General features: G+C 43.3%; 1 protein-coding gene across 5 annotated transcripts in view; it reads right to left on the bottom strand.

Moving 5' to 3' along the window:
- Positions 1–2,176: 2,176 nt before the first annotated feature.
- LOC106596098 (uncharacterized) overlaps positions 2,177–24,325 on the bottom strand; it is a 30,875-nt gene continuing 8,726 nt past the window's right edge. Inside the window, exons 5-17 of one of the 5 annotated variants that reach the window (XM_045713684.1) lie at positions 21,370–21,459; positions 19,321–19,410; positions 18,514–19,099; positions 17,053–17,169; positions 15,625–15,691; positions 15,265–15,357; positions 12,827–14,998; positions 12,391–12,547; positions 9,345–9,797; positions 8,814–9,080; positions 8,440–8,697; positions 8,099–8,344; positions 7,624–7,851 (exon numbers count right to left, since the gene is read on the bottom strand). In XM_045713684.1, the coding sequence (XP_045569640.1) occupies positions 7,635–7,851; positions 8,099–8,344; positions 8,440–8,697; positions 8,814–9,080; positions 9,345–9,797; positions 12,391–12,547; positions 12,827–14,998; positions 15,265–15,357; positions 15,625–15,691; positions 17,053–17,169; positions 18,514–19,099; positions 19,321–19,410; positions 21,370–21,459 (4,813 nt within the window). In that variant the 3' untranslated portion in view covers positions 7,624–7,634. Of the gene's footprint in view, positions 2,208–2,330; positions 2,349–2,510; positions 2,785–2,920; positions 3,005–3,473; positions 7,852–8,098; positions 8,345–8,439; positions 8,698–8,813; positions 9,081–9,344; positions 9,798–12,390; positions 12,548–12,826; positions 14,999–15,264; positions 15,358–15,624; positions 15,692–17,052; positions 17,170–18,513; positions 19,100–19,320; positions 19,411–21,369; positions 21,460–24,325 lie in introns of those variants that run through there. The other 4 variants (XM_045713686.1, XM_045713685.1, XR_006767635.1 and 1 more) reach the window with 4 other exon arrangements.

Here is a 24,325-nt window from a genome sequence, read left to right as displayed (position 1 = left end):
GCCTTGTCCTTTAAACCTACCAACACAGTCTACAAGCATCGTACCTTAAAGCAACCAACATTAAAACATTCTGAACCATTTTACTGCATTACTTGAATCACCTTTTAATATCTCCCACTATATGTTTCCCCAGGCTTTCAACATTTAACATATTTAACCTTTCATTATTATATTCATAAATTCCCAATTCATTTCTTCTTATTATTATTATTTTCTTTAATCAATGTCAATTCTCTCTCAATCTTCATTCTTCTTTGTGTTCCACATGTGGGTGAGACTGAACCTTCTATGAGTGTGTGAGAATGAGAGAGAGAGTGATTGGGGCCTTCCTACCCATGTTCCTCTGTTACTACAATGTTACAGAACTGGGCCTTGCCTACTACTCTGTCCATGTTCAACATCCTTCTTCTCTTCCTCTGTCTGGACTAAGACCTAACATCCATCTTCTCTTCCTCTGTCTGGACGAAGACCTAACATCCATCTTCTCTTCCTCTGTCTGGAAGAAGACCTAACATTCATGTTCTCTTCCTCTGTCTGGACAAAGACCTAACATCCATCTTCTCTTCCTCTGTCTGGACGAAGACCTAACATCCATCTTCTTTTCCTCTGTCTGGACTAAGAACTAACATCCATCTTCTCTTCCTCTGTCTGGACGAAGACCTAACATCCATCTTCTTTTCCTCTGTCTGGACTAAGAACTAACATCCATCTTCTTTTCCTCTGTCAGGACTAAGACCTATCAACCATCTATTCCTCTGCCATAGTACCCTCCAAACTCATCATTAAGCTTGAGACCCTGGGTCTCGACTCAGCCCTGTACGACTGGGTCCTGGACTTCCTGACGGGCCGCCCCCCAGGTGGTGAAGGTAGGAAACAACATCTCCAAAAGGGTGCGTTCTCAGCCCTCTCCTGTTCACCCACGACTGTGTGGCCATGCAATCATCAAGTTTGCACCACACTCCAACTCAATCATCAAGTTTTCAGACGACACTACAGTTGATTACCAACAACGACGAGACAGGCTACAGGGAGGAGGTGAGGCCCTCGGAGTGTGGTGTCAGGAAAGTAACCTCTCACTCAATGTCAACAAAACAAAAGAGATGATCATGGACTTCAGGAAACAGCAAAGGGAGCACCCCCCCTATCCACATTGACGGGACAGTAGTAGAGAAGGTGGAAAGTTTTAAGTTCCTCGGTGTACATGTCACGGACAAACTGAAATGGTCCACGCACATGGACAGTGTGGTGAAGAAGCACCTCTTCAACCTCAGGAGGCTGAAAAAAAATGTCTTGTCACCTAAAACCCTCACTAACTTTTACAGATGCACAATTGAGAGCATCCTGTTGGGATGTATCAACGCCTGGTACGGTAACTGCACTGCCCGCAACCGCAGGGCTCTCCAGAGGGTGGTGCGGTCTGCACAACGCATCACCAGGGGCAAACTATCTGCCCTCCAGGACACCTACAACACCCGATGTCACAGGAAGGCAAAAAAGATCATCAAGGACAATAACCACCCGAGCCACTGCCTGTTCACCTCAGAAGGCGAGGTCAGTACAGGTGCATCAAAGCTGGGACAGAAAAATTGAAAAACAGCTTCTGTCTCAAGGCCATCAGATTGTTAAACAGCCACCACTAGCACAGAGAGGTGGCTGCCTATCTACAGACTTGATATCATTGGCCACGTTAATAAATGGAACACTAGCCACTTTAATAATGCCACTTTAAGAATGTTTACATATCTCACATTACTCATCTCATATGTATATACTGTATCCTTCACTATCTATTCTTTACTATCTATTGCATCTTAGCCGCTCTGTCACTGCTCATCCATATATTATATATTTATATTCTCATCTCATTCCTTTATAAGACTGTGTGTATTAGGTTTTGTTGTGGAGTTGTTAGATATTACCTGTTAGATACTGCTGCACTGGCGGATCTAGAAGCATAAGCATTTCACTACACTCACAATAACATCTGCTAACCATGTGTATCTGACCAATAACATTTTATTTTGATTTGGACTAAGACCTAACAGCCATCTCTTCCTCTTCCTCTTCCTCGACTAAGACCTAACAGCCATCTCTTCCTCTTCCTCTTCCTGGACTAAGACCTAACAGCCATCTCTTCCTCTTCCTGGACCAAGACCTAACAGCCATCTCTTCCTCTTCCTGGACTAAGACCTAACAGCCATCTCTTCCTCTTCCTCTTCCTCGACTAAGACATAACAGCCATCTCTTCCTCTTCCTGGACTAAGACATAACAGCCATCTCTTCCTCTTCCCCTTCCTCGACTAAGACCTAACAGCCATCTCTTCCTCTTCCTCTTCCTCGACTAAGACCTAACAGCCATCTCTTCCTCTTCCTCGACTAAGACATAACAGCCATCTCTTCCTCTTCCTGGACTAAGACATAACAACCATCTCTTCCTCTTCCCCTTCCTCGACTAAGACCTAACAGCCATCTCTTCCTCTTCCTCTTCCTCACTAAGACATAACAGCCACCTCTTCCTCTTCCTGGACTAAGACCTAACAGCCATGTCTTCCTCTTCCTGGACTAAGACCTAACAGCCATGTCTTCCTCTAACTGGACTAAGACCTAACAGCCATGTCTTCCTCTTCCTGGACTAAGACCTAACAGCCATCTCTTCCTCTTCCTGGACTAAGACCTAACAGCCATCTCTTCCTCTTCCTGGACTAAGACCTGATGTTTAATCAGATCTCAAACCTCTTGTCTGTCAGGAAAGCGGTTCTGTTCATGATTCTGTTGTTGAAGAGTCTGTAGAGAAAAAAAGCATTATTATTATTATTTGAATGTTGTTATTATTATCCTCCAACAGTTGTCCTCAGCAACAGACACACCCATATGATCTCACACACACACATGCTCTGCTCACCGTCACACACACCCTTACCGTACGGTGTGTATTGAAGTGTTGGTAGAGACCAGTTGGAGTATTCTGTCAGTCAGAGCATCAGTGATGTCATTGTGACTCAGGCTACAAGAGAGACAGAGAGAGAGGGACAGAGCGAGAGAGAGACACCGAGAGAGAGAGGGAGAGACAGGGAGAGAGAGAAAGACAGAGAGAGAGGGAGCGAGCGAGCGAGAGACACAGAGAGAGAGGGAGAGAGGGAGAGATCGGACATTTATCATGTAGTGACATACACACAGTCTTGTACAAATAACCTTGTGGGGACATACAATTCAGACCCTAACCCGTACCTTAAATAAAAACCTAACCCTAGATCCTAATCCTAACCATAGATCCTAATCCTAATTCTAACACTAATTCTAACCTTAATAATCCTAAACCCCCTAGAAATAGCATTTGACCTTGTGGGGACCAACAAAATGTCCCCAGTTGGTCAAATTTTTGTTTGTTTACTATTCTATTCTGGTCCCCAAAAGTATAGTTAAACACATCCACACACACACACACACACACACACACACTGAAAGCCACTCACTCCAGGACTTGTACTTTATGCAGGTGTGTGATCAGGGGCTGTAGGTGGTGGTCTGTGAGTTGACAGTGGCTGAGGTCCAGTTCTGACAGACCCTCTGAGTGTTCCAGAACCAGGGCCAGAGATCCACACGGCCTTCTGGTCCAGCCTGGTCTCACTGAGGTCCAGCTCCCCATCCAGGGCTCTGCACAGGGACTCTGTGTGCCTCAGCAGCCCCTCTTCAATCCCCTCACACACAAGGTCCAGCAGCTGAAGTAGCAGAGCTTTGCTGGGGCTGAGAGGACAAGAAGCAGAGACAACATTATGACACAGAGTAGGTCTAACTCCTACTGATAAACTAGTTGGTCAAATGTTTGTCTTTGTGTGTCTAACCTCAGCTTGACAATATGCAGGATGGGAAGCAGCTCTCTCAGTGCTCTGTCCTCCACCTCACAGTCTCTTAGGATGAGCTGGACCTGGTTCTGGACCAGCTGGGTGCTGTGTTGGTTCTGCTTCAGAACAGAGCTGATGGCCCTGCAGTGGTCAGTGGTCAGACACAGAGCCTTCTCCTGGTCCTGAGCTGACAGGTCCACAGAGGAGGAGTAGGAGAAGTCCAGCCTGTAGTGCAGAGACCTGAGCAGCCATACTGCTGTTTGTGGTGGTGATGGTGCCCCCTGCTGGATCTGAGAGGCAGCACAGCACTGGAGGAAACTCAGCAGTAACTTCCTGTCAACACTACAGAGAGAGAGAGACAGAGAAACAGACAGACTTATTTACACATCACAACACTGATAAACTACAACTCTGTTTATCATGTTTACCATTCCACCCCTAGCTGAGGTATTATTTTATTTTGGTTATTTATTTATTTATTTTTATTATATTGGTGTTTTATTTTTCATTCATCTTCAACAAATGTTATAATTTTTCCCTTATAATTACATTTTTTTTAAATATATTTTAAATTTGAATTATATTTCACCTTTATTTAACCTCAAAAGCTGGTTAGTCCCTAGCCCCTACTTCCTCTATAGCTGGTTGGACTCTAGCCCCTACTTATTCTATAGCTGGTTGGTCCCTAGCCCCTACTTCCTCTATAGCCGGTTGGTCCCTAGCCCCTACTTCCTCTAAAGCCAGTTGATCCCTAGCCCCTACTTTATTTTTATTTTTAATTTCACCTTTATTTAACCAGGTAGGCCATTTGAAAACAAGTTCTCATTTATAACTGTGACCTGGCCAAGATAAAGCAAAGCAGTGTGACAAAAACAACACAGAGTTACACATAAACAAACGTACAGTCAATAACACAATAGAAAAATCTATGTACAGTGTGTGCAAATGTAGAAGAGTAGAAGAGTAGGGAGGTAAGGCAATAAATAGGCCATAGAGGCAAAAATAATTAAAATGTAAGCAATTAAACACTGGAGTGATAGATGTGCAGATGATGATGTGCGAATAAAGATACTGGGGTGCAAAAGAGCAACAAAATAAATAATAATATGGGGATGAGGTAGTTGGATGGGCTATTTACGGATGGGCTGTGTACAGGTACAGTGATCGATAAGCTGCTCTGACAGCTGATGTTTAAAGTTAGAGAGGGAGATATGGGTCTCCAGCTTCAGTGATTTTTGAAATTCGTTCCAGTCATTGGCAGCAGAGAACTGGAAGGAAAGGCGGCCAAAAAAAGTGGTGGCTTTGGGGATGTCCAGTGAAATATACCTGCTGGAGCACGTGCTACGGGTGGGCGTTGCTATGGTGACCAGTGAGCTGAGATAAGGTGGGGCTTTACCTAGGATATACTTATAGATGACCTGGAGCCAGTGAGTTTGGCAATGAATATGAAGCGAGGGCCAGCCAACGAGAGCATACAGGTCGCAGTGTTGGGTAGTATATGGGGCTTTAGTAATTAAACGGATGGAACTGTGATAAACTACAGTAGAGTGTTGGAGGCTATTTTGTAAATGACATCACTGAAGTCAAGGATCGGTAGGATAGTCCGTTTTATGAGGGTATGTTTGGCAGCATGAGTGAAGGAGGCTTTGTTGTGAAATAGGGAAGCTGATTCTAGATTTAATTTTGGATTGGAGAGGCTTAATATGAGTCTGGAAGGAGAGTTTACAGTCTAACCAGACACCTAGGTATTTGTAGTTGTCCACATATTCAGAACCGTCCAGAGTAGTGATGCTAGTCGGGAAGGCAGGTGCGGGCAGCACTTAGTTTTACTAGCATTTAAAAGCAGTTGGAGGCCACGGAAGGAATGTTGTATGACATTGAAGCTTGTTTGGAGGTTTGTTAAGACAGTGTCCGAAGAAGGGCCAGATGTATACAGAATGGTGTTGTGTGCGTAGAGGTGGATCAGAGAATCATCAGCAGCAAGAGCGACATCATTGATATATACAGAGAAAAGAGTCAGCCCAAGAATTTAACCCTGTGGCACCCCCATAGAGGTCCGGACAACAGGCCCTTCGATTTGACACACTGAACTCTATCTGAGAAGTAGTTGGTGAACCAGGCGAGGCAGTCATTTGAGAAACCAAGGCAATTGAGTCTGCCGATAAGAATGCGGTGATTGACAGAGTCGAAAGCCTTGGCCAGGTCGAAGTAAGATGGCTGCACAGTACTGTCTTTTATCGATGTAGGTTATGATATCGTTTAGGACCTTGACCGTGGCTGAGGTGCACCCGTGACCAGCTCGGATACCAGATTGCACAGTGGAGAAAGTACGGTGGGATTCGAAATGGTCGGTGATCTGTTTGATAACTTGGCTTTCAAAGATTTTAGAAAGGCAGGGCAGGATGGATATAGGTCTATAACAGTTTGGGTCGAGAGTTTATCCCCCTTTGAAGAGGGGGATCTCAAACGATACGAAAGAGATGTTGAACGGGCTTGCAACAATTTCGGCAGATAATTTTAGAAAGAGAGGGTCCAGATTGTCTAGCCCGGCAGATTTGTAGGGATCCAGATTTTGCAGCTCTTTCAGAACACCAGCCGTCTGGATTTGGGGGTAGGGGTAGCTAGGTGGAAAGCATGGCCAGCAGTAGACAAATGCTTATTGAAATTATCGATTATAGTAGATTAATCCGTGGTGAGTGTTTCCTAGCCTCAGTGCAGTGGGCAGCTGGGAGGAGGTGCTCTTATTCTCCATGGACTTTACAGTGTCCCAAAACTTTTTGGAGTTAGTGCTACATGATGCAAATTTCTGTTTGAAAAAGCTAGCCTTAGTTTTCCTAACTGACTGTGTATATTGGTTTGACAGTGATGAGGGGTGGTCGTTGGACCGCGGACCCATTACGGATGCAGGCGATGAGGCAGAGATCACTGAGATCCTTGTTGAAGACAGCAGAGGGGTATTTAGAGGGTAAGTTGGTCAGGATGATATCTAAGAGGGTGCCCATGGTTACGGATTTAGGGTTGTAGTCGTGATGGATCGGTGGGGCTTCGTGTCAGCAGTAAAGGGTCCAGGCCAATTGGCAAAATAGGTATTGTAGCGCAAGAATTGGCTGGTGGACCACTTCGGCTAGCCGGGAGATGGGCCTAGCTCGAGCTTAGCTCAAGGCTAACTGGTGCTTGCTTCGGGACAGCGACGTTAGCCAGGAGTAGCCACTCGGACAGCAGCTAGCTAGCTGCGATGATCCAGTGTAGAGGTTCACAGCTTGCGGTAGGAATCCGGAGATGTGGTAGAGAAAAAGCAGTCCGATATGCTCTGGGTTGATATCGCGCTGTGCAGACTGGCAGGTATTGACCGAGCTGAGGCTTGCTGGTGAACAAGAGTAACGGTGAAGACGGCTAGCAGTGGCTAACTGTCTACTAGTAGCAAGTCAGCTGGCTAGCTTCTGATGGGGGTTCCAGTTCTAGAGAATACAAATAGCAGATCCGTACCACATTGGGTGAGGAGGGTTGCAGGAGAGTATATTCAGTCCGTTGAAGGAAAGTGAGATTAAGATATAAATATGAAAAACAAAAGAGGAAAAAAAATGATATTTACATGGGACAAGACAAAACACACATCCGACTGCTATGCCATTTTGGATAATGTTAAGGATAGTACATTACACTAAGTTTAGGGTTAGAGGTTAAATCAGTCAAGAAGTGGAAAGCCTCATAGTTCTATCCATTCTAGCAGGGTCATAGAGTGTCAACTAAACCTGAGTTGGGAGACTCTGTCCAGAAGAGGCAGGATGCTCTCTATCTCCCCGGTGGTATGGAGGTCCACAGCAGGTTGACTTTGACTTGGAGGCTGTGCTGCAGGGTAAAACACAGAGCAGTACAGTCCACTCTGTCCAGCTCTCTGCTGTTCAGGTTGATCCAATGGTCTGAAGACCTCAACAAACTGGACACACAGTCACTGGCTCTACTGTCATAGATCTGTGTGATGGAGGACTTTACAAAGCTGGAACTGGACCTGAACAAACATGGAGAATGGATTGTTGTGGTTATGTCAAGGTTTTATAAAGAATAACTTACATAGTAACAACTGGCTGGATAGGACATTAATAATTAACGTCTATAAATATTGAATAAAGATCTCCCACCTCTTGAATAAAACCATAATGATATTACAGAGGACAACTCAGAACAACATGTCACTGGATACAAATAGTTATTTTATTATTTCCAGAAAGTCCGAATAGAGAAAGAAGTTCTCCCACCTCTTGAGAGTAACTCTTCCCAGAAAGGGGAGAAGATCTGAGATGTTCTTCTCTAGAAGCCGGTTCTTCCTGAGGTCCACAGTGATGTTGTGGGTTGAATGCTGCAGCAGAGAGAGAAGCACTTCCCAGTCCAGCCTGCAGGAGGTCAGGTCTCCACCAACCTTCTCCAGGAACCACTGAGTCAAGTCCTTGTCCTGAGCTTCATACACAACTACAGTCAGCTGCTGCAGAGTGTCTGAGTTCAGTCTAGGAGGTTGGAACATACAGGCAGTCAGAAATATGAAGAAAAACACATGAATGAAGTTACTATTTCTATTTAAAAACATCAGCTTCAGACTGACCTGAGAGAGAGAGGTCCCTGGTGACACAGCAGTGTGATGAGAGAGTGACCCTGGATCCAGAAATCAGTCAGGTCCAGACACTGAACCCTCCAGAGTCTCAGCAGGGACGCCACACTACTCAGAGCCCTGGATAACACTCTCTCTGGTGGCTGGCTGCTCTTTAGGACCAGGGAGAGTTCTGGGACAGTCAGTGGAGGAGCACCTCTCTCTGTCCTCATAACCAGTCTGGACAGTTTCACTGCCATACCCACATTCAGCCTGGAATGAAAAGACAAACCTTAAGTTACTTGAAACAGAGAAACCTTGTCAGATAAATACTCAGTAGGAAAATCAACTGTTCAATAGACCTGTAAAAGCTGTCTTACTGAACATACCTGAGCTTGTGCAGCTTTGACTCATGTCTCAAAAGAAGTAAGGCTCCTTGGAGAGAGATCTTGCTGGGGGTGAGAGTGAGGTCCACTCTGGAGGCACAGAGACCCAGGACTCTCCCCACAGACCTGCAGGTTTTCCTGGGTAACTCTCCTCCCAGTGACAGGGTGGAGCCCAAGGCCTGGAGGAGAGAGGCCAACTGCTGGTCCTCCTCTCTGGACCTCACAGGGATGGATTCACACACAGTCTGGAAGAACCTGTCATCATCACAGCTGAAACTGCAAAACATGTGGGACATCAAATCAGACATTTAGGAGACAGTGACGTCCAAATGTATTGGGACAGTGACACATTCGTTGTTGTTTTGGCTCGGTGAAAATGCCCTGACAAAGCTGACAGTTTGACCTTTAACCTCAGTCATATTCTGAATACTAACGCAACATGTGTTATGTCAACAAATCTTCGTATAAATAAAATAAAAATATATAAAACATGTATAAAAAAACAGATATACCAACACACATGTTCAGACTCACCTCAGCTGTGAGATGTAGGACAGACACTGAAGGAAACTCCTCACTTCACTCTCTACATCTGACCAGCCCTTCAGCTCTACTGGTTTCTTCTCTGGTTGGAGTTTCAGCACTTCTAGGAGGAGGGAGGCCTTTCTCTCTGAGAGGTCTATGGACCAGACTGCAGGACTGGCTGACTGGTAAACTGGCTGTAATGCTGGAAGGACACTCCTGCCTTTTTGAGTCTGATAGTCCTTCACATGTGAGTACAGATCCAGCAGGAAATCACATTGATATTCCTTGATCTCATCATCATCATAATACGAGTCACAGAAGGGGAAAGTGTTGTAAGTCCACACTGATGATACCAGCTTCAGTGTCTTCTCTCCTGTCTGCTCCTCCCACTCTGCTGCTTGAGACAGGAGATCCACCAGGAACTTGATCTGCTTTGAGGGATCAGACCAGTCTGGATAGAATCTGCAACAAGGACAGTAAACAGCTGATTCAGAAATGGATGAACACATGAAACCAGTCATAGTTAGAGATATATGAAGTAGTTATACATTTACATAATGTGCTTTGGTTATATGTTAAAGTATTTAATTTTAGAGACATTCACATGATTTATCTGTGACATTTAGTAATGCAACATTAGTTATGTCAGGAAATGGGCTGATAAATGTTCCCAGATTCACCAACATGTGTAGTTTTATATGGAGCCTTCACCACTCCCACTTTGCATCAGCAGTCAGAAAGGAAGCTCTCTGGGGAGCAGTTTGATAGTGTGCTGCAGAACTCTGGTTTATTTTCCCTCTTCCCTCTCTTTCTCTTTCTCTCTCTTCCCCTCTCTCCCCCCCGCCGTCTGTCCCCCCCTCCTCTCTCTCTCTCCCCTCTCTCTCCAGTGCTTTACACTGCAGCAGACTTTATTATTGTTTTCAATGCTCTTCCTTTTGAGGTTCAGCATTGCTGGACTATTATTGCCCTGCCAGACTTATTTAGGTTGACATTTTAGTTAACCTCTCTGGGGTATGTGGGACGCTAGCGTCGCTAGCAGGACACACTATTCAACAGCCAGTGAAATAGCAGGGCGCCAAATTCAAAACAACAAAAATCTCATAATTCAAATTTCTCAAACATACAACTATTATATCCCATTTTAAAGATACACTTCTCGTTAATCCAACCACATTGTCCGATTTCAAAAAGGCTTTACGGCGAAAGCATAACATTAGATTATGTTAGGACAGCGCCGAAGCAAGAAAAACCACAGCCATTTTCCAAGCAAGGAGAGGAGTCACAAAAACCAGAAATGCAGCTAAAATGAAATCACTAACCTTTGATGATCTTCATCAGATGGCGCTCATAGGACTTCATGTTACACAATACATGTATGTTTTGCTCGATAAAGTTCATATTTATATCCAAAAACCCCATTTTACATTGGCGTGTAATGTTCAGAAATGTTTTGCCTCCCAAAACTTCCGGTTAATGAGCACATCAATTTACAGAAATACTCATCATAAACGTTGATAAAATATTCAACTGTTATTCAAAGAATTATAGATACACTTCTCCTTAATGCAACCGCTGTGTCAGATTTCAAAAAAGCTTTACAGCGAAAGCAAACTTTGCTATAACCTGAGTACGGCGCTCAGTCACAAAACCAAATCAGCCATTTTATGGAGTCAACAAAACTCAGAAATAGCATTATAAATATTCACTTACCTTTGATGATCTTCATCGGAATGCACTCCCAGGAATCCCAGTTCCACAATAAATGTTCATTTGTTTCGATAAAGTCCATCCTTTATGTCCAAATACCTCCTTTTATGTTCGCGCTTCAGTCGAGTAATCCAAATCCACTGTGCTCACGCAGTGAGCTGAGACAAAAAGTCAAAAAAGTTACATTACAGTTCGTAGAAACATGTCAAACGATGTATAGAATCAATCTTTAGGATGTTTTTATCATAAATCTTCCATAATATTCCAACCGGACGATTCCTTAGTCTTCAAAAAAGAAAAGGAACACAGCTAAATCTCACGTGAGTTCGCGCCACTGAGCTCATGTCATTTTCTCCGTCATCTGATTCCAATGGCTCTTATTCTCTCCCCATTCACAGTAGAAGCATGTTACAACGTTCTAAAGACTGTTGACATCTAGTGGAAGCCTTTGGGAAGTGCAAAATGACCCCACTGACACTGTATACTAGATAGGGAATCACTTGAAAAACTACAAACCTCAGATTTCCACACTTCCTGGTTGGATATTTCCTCAGGTTTTTGACTGCCATATGAGTTCTGTTATACTCACAGACATCATTCAAACAGTTTTAGGAACTTCAGTGTTTTCTATCCAAATCCACTAATAATATGCATATCTTAGCTTCTGGGCCTTAGTAGCAGGCAGTTTACTCTGGGCACCTTCTTCATCCGGACGTCAAAATACTGCCCCCTACCCTAGAGAGGTTAAAGGGAGGTTGCTTGCCAGTTTATTGTATCTTATTATTTGAACTGTATTGATGTGGTACTAATGACATGTGGCCCAGAAGATTGTGGACATTTTAAGGCCTTTGTTTGTCTATGACCCCCCACCATTCATACACTCTGCACTCCTCCACTGGGAGGTAATACAGATTATTACAAATCCTCTAATGTTGATGACTGGGTCCTTTCTTGTAAATTGTTTCTATGAAGTTGCCGTTAAATTGCTCTGCCATCATTATTGTATGAGGTATTATTGGTGGGGTTTCCCCTGTGCTGTGATGGGTGTTTTATATGGTGTGTCTTATCTTTTCTCTCCACTGGCTATCTGGCTAACAGGCTACACTCTAGACAGTCTCTTCTGCTGATGTGTGTGTGTCTGGTAGTGGGTCTCTCTCTATCCTACTCTTTTCCTTTCTGCAGGGTTAATACCTGCCTGGCGCCCCAACAAAATCTTTACCTTCACCCCTCTCTAACAATACCGCTACAAGATTTACAAACACTTGTAGTTTTATATGTCAAATGTTTCTACAAGATAATAACAACTAGCATCACATAATCACTAACCACCACACATGTTCAGACTCACCTCAGCTGTGAGATGTAGGACAGACACTGAAGGAAACTCCTCACTTCACTCTCTTCATCTGACCAGCCCTTCAGCTCTACTGGTTTCTTCTCTGGTTGGAGTTTCAGCACTTCTAGGAGGATGGAGGCCTTTCTCTCTGAGAGGTCTATGTACCAGACTAAGAAGTAAATTGTTGATTAAAATACCTGTGTACCTAAATATTTGGTCAGGGTATTAACAAACTAGCGAAATAAATGTCCCTATGTAACACCAGTAATGATGTGATGTTATAACAATGATAGACACTATGTAACAGTGATTATCGATCTATGATAGTCCAATATACTTCACAGATCGACAACTCATTATTTTCATTTAATTTCAGCCAGAACGATGTCTTAAATATTAAAATATTTTTCACATGCATGTCAAGATAGATTGACTTGATGTAGCTCACCATTGACTGGGACATCTGTCTCTCTGCTGGTTTCACTGGTGTCTCCTTCTCCATAGACAGCTGACACTCTGACTCTGTAGCAGGTACTGAGGTTCAGAGATATGATGCATTTACATTCAGGTCCCTCTGTTACCATGGTAGACCAGCCCTCCAGTCCTGCCTCCTTATAGTCCACTTTGTAGTGGAGTACAGAGGCACCATCATTACACTCAGGCTGGAGCCAAGTCACTTTGATGGTTTCCTTTGTTTTGTTCAGCAGCCGGCTCACATACAGATGTTCAGGTGGGGATCTCAGGGTCTTGACCTCAATGACCTTGCTGAAGTCACTCATACCAGAGTGTTCTATAACAGAGTACCTGATCTGGTACAGTGTGAACGGTTTCAAACCAGGCACTACACAGGTTTCTGCAGGAGCCAGGGTCACTACCTCATTCCATGGCCGTTTGCTAACCTTGATAAGACCAGTAGTCATGACTCTGTACTCTACTCTGTATCTCTCAGGTCTTCTGATGGTTGACTGTGGAAACTTCAGGAGGACACAGCTCTGTTTTATCTCTGCTACCTGGACTGGATCAGGTTTTAATCCCAGCAGGAAGTTGGTGGTGATGAGACTGCCTTGTTGATACAGACGAATGGAGGATCCAGGAGCACTGATATCTGGTATAACTGCTGCAATGAACTTGATGTTCTCTCCATCTCTTCTGTCTTCATAGGATTTGGTGAACAAGCGGAGGTCAGATTTAAATTTCTGAGTTAAATCTGGAGGTTTGAACGGTCGCTGTGTCTCCTGCTGTCCAGTGAGATCAGATTGGTTCACGGTGTTCTCTTGTACAGAGTGTTTGTGCTGCTGTCCAGTGAGATCAGATTGGTTCACGATGTTCTCTTGTACATAGTGTTTCTCCTGCTGTCCAGTGAGATCAGATTGGTTCACGATGTTCTCTTGTACATAGTGTGTCTCCTGCTGTCCAGTGAGATCAGATTGGTTCATTGTGTTCTCTGGTACAGAGTGTTTGTGCTGCTCCATGGTGGAGAGGAATGGATCTTCATCCTCCAGGGAGGTCAGAGTGAAACACAGTATCCTGTCCTTTAAGGATCTGAGGACACCGTCCAGCTCTTCCTGTGATTTCATTATGGGGATGTTTCTTGTTTTACAGACATTCAGAGCCTTCACCTCCGCTGCCTTGTTGTTTAGCCACAGTTGTACGGACTGAGGACAGAACGGAGACTGGTCATGGTTCTGGAGAATGTCTCTCAGTCGGTTTTCATCCACCCCTTCACTCTCTCTCATGGTCTTTACTGCCATGGACAGCTCTCTCTTAAACTCTGACCAGTACTTCTGCAGAAGCTCTGATAATCTAGACAGTTTATACGTCAGATCAGGAAACCATTTCATCACACAACTATTGGTGGAGTCTGTCATTATCTCCTGGCATCTCATGGTGGCCTGCCTCAGATGGTCCAGCACACACTCTGCCTTGGTGAACAATAGGAGCATGATTTCAACTGAATGTCCCAGATTCTTCAGAGGATAGAGCCATGCGTACAGAGGCACTGCTTTCTCTCCTTGCTGTCCAAGGTGCTTCGGGAGAGTTTCATAGACTTGCAGAGCTCTGTCACACGTCATGGAGCCATTGATATGGTCTACATCACTGTAGAGAGTACACTGATACAACAAACTGTTTGGTTTTTCATCGTCACTCAAGCCGGAAAAGATCTGATCTGCACTGAAGGTGGGCATCATCCTCTTCACAACATTGTGCATATCCGCCTCTCCTGCACCACTGTGTTGTCCGCTGATCTGTTTGCTGTCAAAGATAAAGAATGCTTGAGCTCCATAGAGGACAGCCATGACCACATGAGTTGCCTTTCGTTGTGTTCTGTCTGTCTCCTCCTGAAGCACCCTGTGACTGAGCATGTCCAGTCTGGTAGTGGTTCTGTACTGTAGAGTGACCCGGTCCTGCAGTGTGGACTGAACAGGATGGTTCAGGTATCCAGCAGCACCACCAACCTCCACCAGTCCAGACAGGACACTGGCTCTGAGAGGAGTGGTCACATCCAGAGCCCTGAATCTGTCCTGAAGGGAGTCTCCTTCAATACACTTCACCTCTGTGAGAGGCCGCGGTAGAGACTGACGCATGAAGGCTATTGTACTGTTATCCCAAAGACTGACATCTAAGGAGATAAAACAATATTACATTCACTGCAGGACTTCACAATATATCATAATACATATTTCACAATATGAACTATTCACAAGACAAACTATAAAGTCCAGCACTCAACAAAATGGATACCATTGCTAGCCCAGCGCTGACTCAGTCCATGCTTTTAAACATTAGATAAAACAGTTGTCTTTAAACTATGCACTCTACACACATATGGTACATGAGCTAAACAATAACTACATCCAGTCTTTAAACTGGAAAAGCATACGGTACCTGAACAAAATGAGTCACTGCGGCAGTCATACAACATCCCAAGATCTAAGGGACGACCGAGGGCAGCCACCACAACACTGTCTGATGTCCAGTCTGACAATCACAGAAAACACATGATAACATGTTGTGGTACAGGTCTAAAGGACGACCGAGGGCAGCCACCACAACACTGTCTGCTGTCCAGTCTGACAATCACAGAAAACACATGATAACATGTTGTGGTACAGGTCTAAAGGACGACCGAGGGCAGCCACCACAACACTGTCTGCTGTCCAGTCTGACAATCACAGAAAACACATGATAACATGTTGTGGTACAGATCATTAAAGGTAGTCATTCAGCAGCAGTAATGTAACTCACCTTCAGTCAGACCTCTGCAGAAATGCTTGGCAGGATTGTTCAGCTCAATGGTAGTGTTCTTGACGTTCTGAGGAACACGTCATCACTTGAAGTTACTCAATAAAGGATAGTGGGAGATTACACTTTTCTGTATTTTATTGAACTGATATTAAAATGATAAGAACAGACGGAAATAGTTGAGAGTTGACAGGAAAGTTAAGAGGAAAGTGTATCAAAGTAGCGGTGCTACCAGTTACAACAGGCACAAAAATAGTTATGTTGAGATGATATAAATAGTTATTATTTTAATCTGTTAAGGTAGCTACCAGTACTATATGTCTAGAAGGTAAAGTATTGTTAAGGTAGCTGCCAGTACGGTATGTCTAGAAGGTAAAGTATTGTTAAGGTAGTTACCAGTACTGTCTAGAAGGTAAAGTATTGTTTAAGGTAATTACCAGTACTGTCTAGAAGGTAAAGTATTGTTAAGGTAGCTACCAGTATTATATGTCTAGAAGGTAAAGTTGTCACGTCCTGACCATAGTAAGATGTTATTTTCTATGGTAGAGTACGTCAGGGCGTGACAAGGGGTGTGTTTTGTTCTATGTTTTCCATATCTATGTTTAGTTCTAGTTTTCTATGTCTATGTTGTTGTTTTTTGGGGTGATCTCCAATTGGAGGCAGCTGGTCCTCGTTGTCTCTAATTGGAGGTCATATTTAAGTAGGGTTTTTCTTCCTGGGTTTTGTGGGTTATTATATTTTGAGTAGTGTTTGTTTCTCTCTGCGTCATGGTTTATTGTTTTGTCAATTCAGTTATTTATGTATTGCAAAGTTTCACGAATTGAATAAAATGTGGAACTACAACCACGCTGCACTTTGGTCTGCTCCTTTCGACAACCATGACAAACGTGTACGTATATCGGCCTTCCCTGTGGCTCAGTTGGTAGAGCATGGTGTTTGCAACGCCAGCATGGTGTGTGCAACGCCAGGGTTATGGGTTCGATTCCCACGGGGGGCCAGTACAAAAAAAATATGCATGAAATGAAATGTATGCATTCACTACTGTAAGTCGCTCTGGATAAGAGCGTCTCTAAATGACTAAAAATGTAATGTAAATGTAAAATGTATTGTTAAGGTAGCTACCAGTACTATATGTCTAGAAGGTAAAGTATTGTTAAGGTAACTACCAGTACTGTCTGTCTAGAAGGTAAAGTATTGTTAAGGTAACTACCAGTACTGTCTGTCCAGAAGGTAAAGTATTGTTAAGGTAGCTACCAGTACTGTATGTCTAGAAGGTAAAGTATTGTTAAGGTAGCTACCAGTACTGTATGTCCAGAAGGTAAAGTATTGTTAAGGTAACTACCAGTACTGTTTGTCTAGAAGGTAAAGTATAGTTAAGGTAGCTACCAGTACTGTATGTCTAGAAGGTAAAGTATTGACACTAAATGGTACCTGCTCAGAGTTGTCAGCAGGAAGCTCCTCTGTATTATGTTGTAGAATCGTGATCTCTCTCTGGAGTCTAGCTTCCAGCCTGGAGGCAATCTGTTCCTCCTGAGTTTTGGTGGTTTCCTTGATAGACAATTACAGCCAACATTAATATAATATATTATATTAAACTAAAACTTACTGAAAGACAGGAAAGGCACATTCAACTTGAGCTTGTTAAAATTGAATAAAATAAAATGCAAAATAAAACTGAAACATGTCACTTTTTAACCCACTGCCTCACTATGTTTAATATACTGTCCAATGTCCTGGTGGCAAGAAGAAACTATACACACCAACCTCTTCACTATCTAACACACACTGGTCCAGACTATAGACACACCCACCTCTACACTATCTAACACACACTGGTCCAGACTATAGACACACCCACCTCTTCAGTATCTACCACACACTGGTCCAGACTATAGACACACCCACCTCTTCACTATCTAACACACACTGGTCCAGACTATAGACACACCCACCTCTTCACTATCTACCACACACTGGTCCAGACTACAGACACACCCACCTCTACACTATCTAACACACACTGGTCCAGACTATAGACACACCCACCTCTTCACTATCTACCACACACTGGTCCAGACTACAGACACACCCACCTCTACACTATCTAACACACACTGGTCCAGACTATAGACACACCCACCTCTTCACTATCTACCACACACTGGTCCAGACTACAGACACACCCACCTCTACACTATCTAACACACACTGGTCCAGACTATAGACACACCCACCTCTACACTATCTAACACACACTGGTCCAGACTATAGACACACCCACCTCTTCAGTATCTACCACACACTGGTCCAGACTATAGACACACCCACCTCTTCACTATCTACCACACACTGGTCCAGACTATAGACACACCCACCTCTACAGTATCTAACACACACTGGTCCAGACTATAGACACACCCACCTCTTCACTATCTAACACACACTGGTCCAGACTATAGACACACCCACCTCTTCACTATCTACCACACACTGGTCCAGACTATAGACACACCCACCTCTTCACTATCTACCACACACTGGTCCAGACTATAGACACACCCACCTCTTCACTATCTACCACACACTGGTCCAGACTACAGACACACCCACCTCTTCACTATCTACCACACACTGGTCCAGAATATAGACACACCCACCTCTTCACTATCTACCACACACTGGTCCAGACTACAGACACACCCACCTCTTCACTATCTACCACACACTAGTCCAGACTATAGACACACCCACCGCTTCACTATCTACCACACACTGGTCCAGACTATAGACACACCCACCTCTTCAGTATCTACCACACACTAGTCCAGACTACAGACACACCCACCTCTTCACTATCTACCACACACTGGTCCAGACTATAGACACACCCACCTCTTCAGTATCTCTCTCATTCTTTATGACATCATGGTTTCTGTGGTCCTGCAAGGCACACACCAGACAAACAGAAACCTGGTCTGTCTTACAGAAGACCTCCAGAGCTCTGTGGTGCAGCTGGCACAGTTTCTGCTCCAGGTTTCCAGTCACCTCCACCAGGGTGTGTCTCTGCAGAGCTGCTACGGTGTAGTGATGTCTGACATGGCTCTCACAGTAGGAGGCAGTGCAGGTCAGACAGGACTTCACAGCTTTGAGCTGTTTCTCAGTGCAGAGATCACAGGCCACATCTCCAGGTCCAGCGTAGCAGTACTTGGGAAGAGCAGGGACCTTGAACCTTGCCTGGTGGAGTTTCTCAATCACCTTCTCCAAGGCTGAGTTAGTGAGGAGGTCAGGACGTGTTCTGAATCTCTTGCTGCACTGGGGGCAGTCGTACTCTCCTGTCTGGTCAGGCTGGTTCCAGTAGGTCTCAATGCACTGTCTGCAGTAACTGTGTCCACATGGGATGGAGACTGGCTCTTTGAGAACCTCTGTACACACTGAACATCTGAAGTGGTCCTCTGTCAGTAGACTGGCTGTCAGCTCACTGTACACAATGTGGTAGAGAAATGTGGTTGCTGTTTTAAAGACTATTATACAGGATCGAACCAACTAGATTTACAGGAATGTGGTTGCTGTTTTAAAGACTATTATACAGGAGCTAACCTACAAGATTTACAGGAATATAGAAGCTGTTTTAAAGACTCACTATTATACAGGGGCTAACCTACAAGATTTACAGGAATGTGGAAGCTAATTTTCACTTACCGGTCATCTTTTCCAAACATAATGGGCCTGTCCATGGACCAATCACTCTTCATGGACAGACACGGTGACCACACCCTCTCCTGATTACAACTGTGGAAAGATCAAGGAGGGTTTTGTCATTGTGTGAATATGCAGGATATAATACCTATCCATCTTTCATGTTGACTGTTTGTATATTTCTAAATGGACAGAAACATAAATATTTGCATATTTCTAAATGGAAAGAAACACAAATAAAACTCAGCAAAAAAAGAAACGTCCCTTTTTCAGGATCCTGTCTTTCAAAGATAATTCGTAAAAATCCAAATAACTTCACAGATCTTCACTGTAAAGGGTTTTAACACTGTTTCCCATGCTTGTTCAATGAACCATAAACAATTAATGAACATACACATGTGGAACGGTCGTTAAGACACTAACAGCTTACAGACGGCAGGCAATTAAGGTCACAGTTATGAAAACTTAGGACACTAAAGAGGCCTTTCTACTGACTCTGAACAACACCAAAATAAATATGCCCAGGGTCCCTGCTCATCTGCATGAACGTGCCTTAGGCATGCTGCAAGGAGGCATGAGGACTGCAGATGTGGCCAGGGCAATAAATTGCAATGTCCGTACTGTGAGACCCCTAAGACAGCGCTACAGGGAGACAGGACAGACAGCTGATCATCCTCGCAGTGGCAGACCACGTGTAACAACACCTGCACAGGATCGGTACATCCGAAAATCACACCTGCAGGACAGATACAGGATGGCAACAACAACAACTGCCCGAGTTACACCAGGAACACACAATCCCTCCATCAGTGCTCAGACTGTCCGCAATAGGCTGAGAGAGGCTGGACTGAGGGCTTGTAGGCCTGTTGTAAGGCAGGTCCTCACCAGACATCACTGGCAACAACGTCGTCTACGGGCACAAACCCACCATCGCTGGACCAGACAGGACCTGCAAAAAGTGCTCTTCACTGACGAGTCGCAGTTTTGTCTCACCAGGGGTGATGGTCGGATTCGCGTTTATCGTCTAAGGAATGAGCTTTACACCGAGGCCTGTACTCTGGAGCGGGATGGATTTGAAGGTGGAGGTGTCATGATCTTGGGCGGTGTGTCACAGCATCATCGGACTGAGCTTGGTGTCATTGCAGGCAATCTCAATGCTGTGCGTTACAGGGAAGACATCCTCCTCCCTCATGTGGTACCCTTCCTGCAGGCTCATCCTGACATGACCCTCCAACATGACAATGTCATCAGCCATACTGCTCGTTCCATGTGTGATTTCCTGCAAGACAGGAATGTCAGTGTTCTGCAATGGCCAGCGAAGAGCCCGGATCTCAATCCCATTGAGCACATCTGGGACCTGTTGGATCAGAGGGTGAGGGCTAGGTCCATTCCCTCCAGAATTGTCCAGGAACTTGCAGGTGCCTTGGTGGAAGAGTGGGGTAACATCTCACAGCAAGAACTGGCAAATCTGGTGCAGTCCATGAGGAGGAGATGTACTGCAGTACTTAATGCAGCTGGTGGCCACACCAGATACTGACTGTTACTTTTGATTTTGACCCCCCCCACCCCCCTTTGTTCAGGGACACACTATTCCATTTCTGTTAGTCACATGTCTGTGGAACTTGTTCAATTTATGTCTCAGTTGTTGAATCTTGTTATGTTCATACAACTACTTACACATGTTAATATTGCTGAAAATAAACACAGTTGACAGTGAGAGGATGTTTTTTTTGCTGAGTTTATGTTGATATTTTTAAATGGACAGAAACATAAATATTTGTATATTTATAGAAGGTAAAGTATTGTTAACGTAGCTACCAGTACTGTCTGTCTAGAAGGTAAAGTATTTTTAAGGTAGCTACCAGTACTGTCTGTCTAGAAGGTAAAGTATTGTTAAGGTAGCTACCAGTACTGTATCCCGAGAAGGATTTTGTTTATGAATGATAAATGTTGTTCTTTCTTTCATTTTGAACCCCAATTACTTATTCATCATTGTTTGTAGAACACTAATCTTCTATCGGCTGTTATTTCTATGTCAGGTTCTTCACTTACCTGGCACCTTTTCCAAACATAATGGGCCTGTCCATGGACCAATCACTCTTCATGGACAGACACGGTGACCCCACCCTCTCCTGTTTACCACTGTGGAAAGATCAAGGAGGGTTTTGTCATTGTGTGAATATGCAGAATGTAATACCTATCCATCTTTCATGTTGACTGTTTGTATATTTCTAAATGGACAGAAACACAAATATTTGGATATTTCTATATGATCGATCCATAAATAATACAGAATACAGAACTACTTGCGCTTTTGAGAATGATTTCACATGATGCCTAAATACTTATAACCACTAGGCTGATAAATAAACCAAATTTTCCTTGGATTATTGAATTACTTACATCATGTGACTTCAAGTTATCCATTTGGAGAGCAACATCGCAATGTTAAAAAATATGTCTAATTTGGGCAATTGAAGGAATCTAGGGCTTATGCTAATATACCTTTCAAACATTGTACGCAAAATTAATCGGTAAGTGGCTTGATGCCTACTGTGCCCAAGCTATTTGGTGTTGTTAAACGGGAGTGATGTATAACGGTAATATTGTCAAAATTCTGCTTTTAACAACCATCAGAATTGGTTAAAAAAAGGTTATTCATGGAAACATATTAGACAATAATTAAGAGTAGGCAAAGTTATCGTGTCAGGAGAAAATTATATCAAACATTTGATGTCCAGTCACATTCATTGTGGTTGTCTAAAGTGTGCTGTAGAGTTCACAGTTGGCGATGCCTCATCCTGATTGGTTATTCCTCATCATTTGCAACAATGTCAATAAGTGTCATCACCATCTTTCCTTTGCAGTACCTCAAACTGTTGTGATTATCAGCTGAGATAAACTTATATTAGTTAATTTTACTCCTGGCTCAGAGCTTGTCTGAGCAGTGTCTTAACATCATCCTAAAACCTAGTTATTTTTAGTCTTAAAACAGGTTTTAACATGATTCCTGACAGGATCTAAATTTTTAAAGGGAGAATCTGTAGTTCAAACAACAAGAAAGCTGACACAGTTTTTGGACGAACAATTTAGGGATGGGGTTGAAGAAATATGGACTGGACTGACCATCCATGACATCAAAATGAAAGTTAACCATATTATGAAGCTACACAATGTTTGTTGACGATTCAGTTGTTAACAAACATTGGAGTAAAACAAGCTTATATTTTGGTTTCTGATGGAGTAGACAGTTGAACTGAGCTCATGAAGCATTTACAAGCTATTCCAGTCCACATCACTAGTAACATAGTCCTATTCCAGTCCACATCACTAGTAATATAGTCCTATTCCAGTCCACATCACTAGTAATATAGTCCTATTCCAGTCCACATCACTAGTAATATAGTCCTATTCCAGTCCACATCACTAGTAATATAGTCCTATTCCAGTCCACATCACTAGTAATATAGTCCTATTCCAGTCCACACCACGAGCAATATAGTCCTATTCCAGTCCAAACCACAAGCAATATAGTCCTATTCCAGTCCACACCACGAGCAATATAGTCCTATTCCAGTCCACATCACTAGTAATATAATCCTATTCCAGTCCACATCACTAGTAACATAGTCCTATTCCAGTCCACATCACTAGTAATATAGTCCTATTCCAGTCCACATCACTAGTAACATAGTCCTATTCCAGTCCACATCACTAGTAATATAGTCCTATTCCAGTCCACATCACTAGTAATATAGTCCTATTCCAGTCCACATCACTAGTAATATAGTCCTATTCCAGTCCACATCACTAGTAATATAGGTCTATTCCAGTCCACATCACTAGTAATATAGTCCTATTCCAGTCCACACCACGAGCAATATAGTCCTATTCCAGTCCACACCACGAGCAATATAGTCCTATTCCAGTCCACACCACGAGCAATATAGTCCTATTCCAGTCCACACCACGAGCAATATAGTCCTATTCCAGTCCACATCACTAGTAATATAGTCCTATTCCAGTCCACATCACTAGTAATATAGTCCTATTCCAGTCCACATCACTAGTAATATAGTCCTATTCCAGTCCACATCACTAGTAATATAGTCCTATTCCAGTCCACATCACTAGTAATATAGTCCTATTCCAGTCCACATCACTAGTAATATAGTCCTATTCCAGTCCACATCACTAGTAATATAGTCCTATTCCAGTCCACATCACTAGTAATATAGTCCTATTCCAGTCCACATCACTAGTAATATAGTCCTATTCCAGTCCACATCACTAGTAAAATAGTCCTATTCCAGTCCACATCACTAGTAATATAGGTCTATTCCAGTCCACATCACTAGTAATATAGTCCTATTCCAGTCAATATCACTAGTAATATAGTCCTATTCCAGTCCACATCACTTGTAATATCAAATTCAAATCAAATCAAATATAGTCCTATTCCAGTCCACATCACTAGTAACATAGTCCTATTCCAGTCCACATCACTAGTAATATAGTCCTATTCCAGTCCACATCACTAGTAATATAGTGCTATTCCAGTCCACATCACTAGTAATATAGTCCTATTCCAGTCCACATCACTAGTAATATAGTCCTATTCCAGTCCACATCACTAGTAATATAGTCCTATTCCAGTCCACACCACGAGCAATATAGTCCTATTCCAGTCCACACCACAAGCAATATAGTCCTATTCCAGTCCACACCACGAGCAATATAGTCCTATTCCAGTCCACATCACTAGTAATATAATCCTATTCCAGTCCACATCACTAGTAACATAGTCCTATTCCAGTCCACATCACTAGTAATATAGTCCTATTCCAGTCCACATCACTAGTAATATAGTCCTATTCCAGTCCACATCACTAGTAATATAGTCCTATTCCAGTCCACATCACTAGTAATATAGTCCTATTCCAGTCCACATCACTAGTAATATAGTCCTATTCCAGTCCACATCACTAGTAATATAGTCCTATTCCAG

This window comes from Salmo salar, unplaced genomic scaffold (assembly GCF_905237065.1).
Source record: "Salmo salar unplaced genomic scaffold, Ssal_v3.1, whole genome shotgun sequence".
In the NCBI taxonomy this organism is placed as follows: domain Eukaryota; kingdom Metazoa; phylum Chordata; class Actinopteri; order Salmoniformes; family Salmonidae; genus Salmo; species Salmo salar.
Note: the sequence above shows the minus strand (reverse complement) of the source record. Positions and strands in the feature narration are given on the sequence as shown.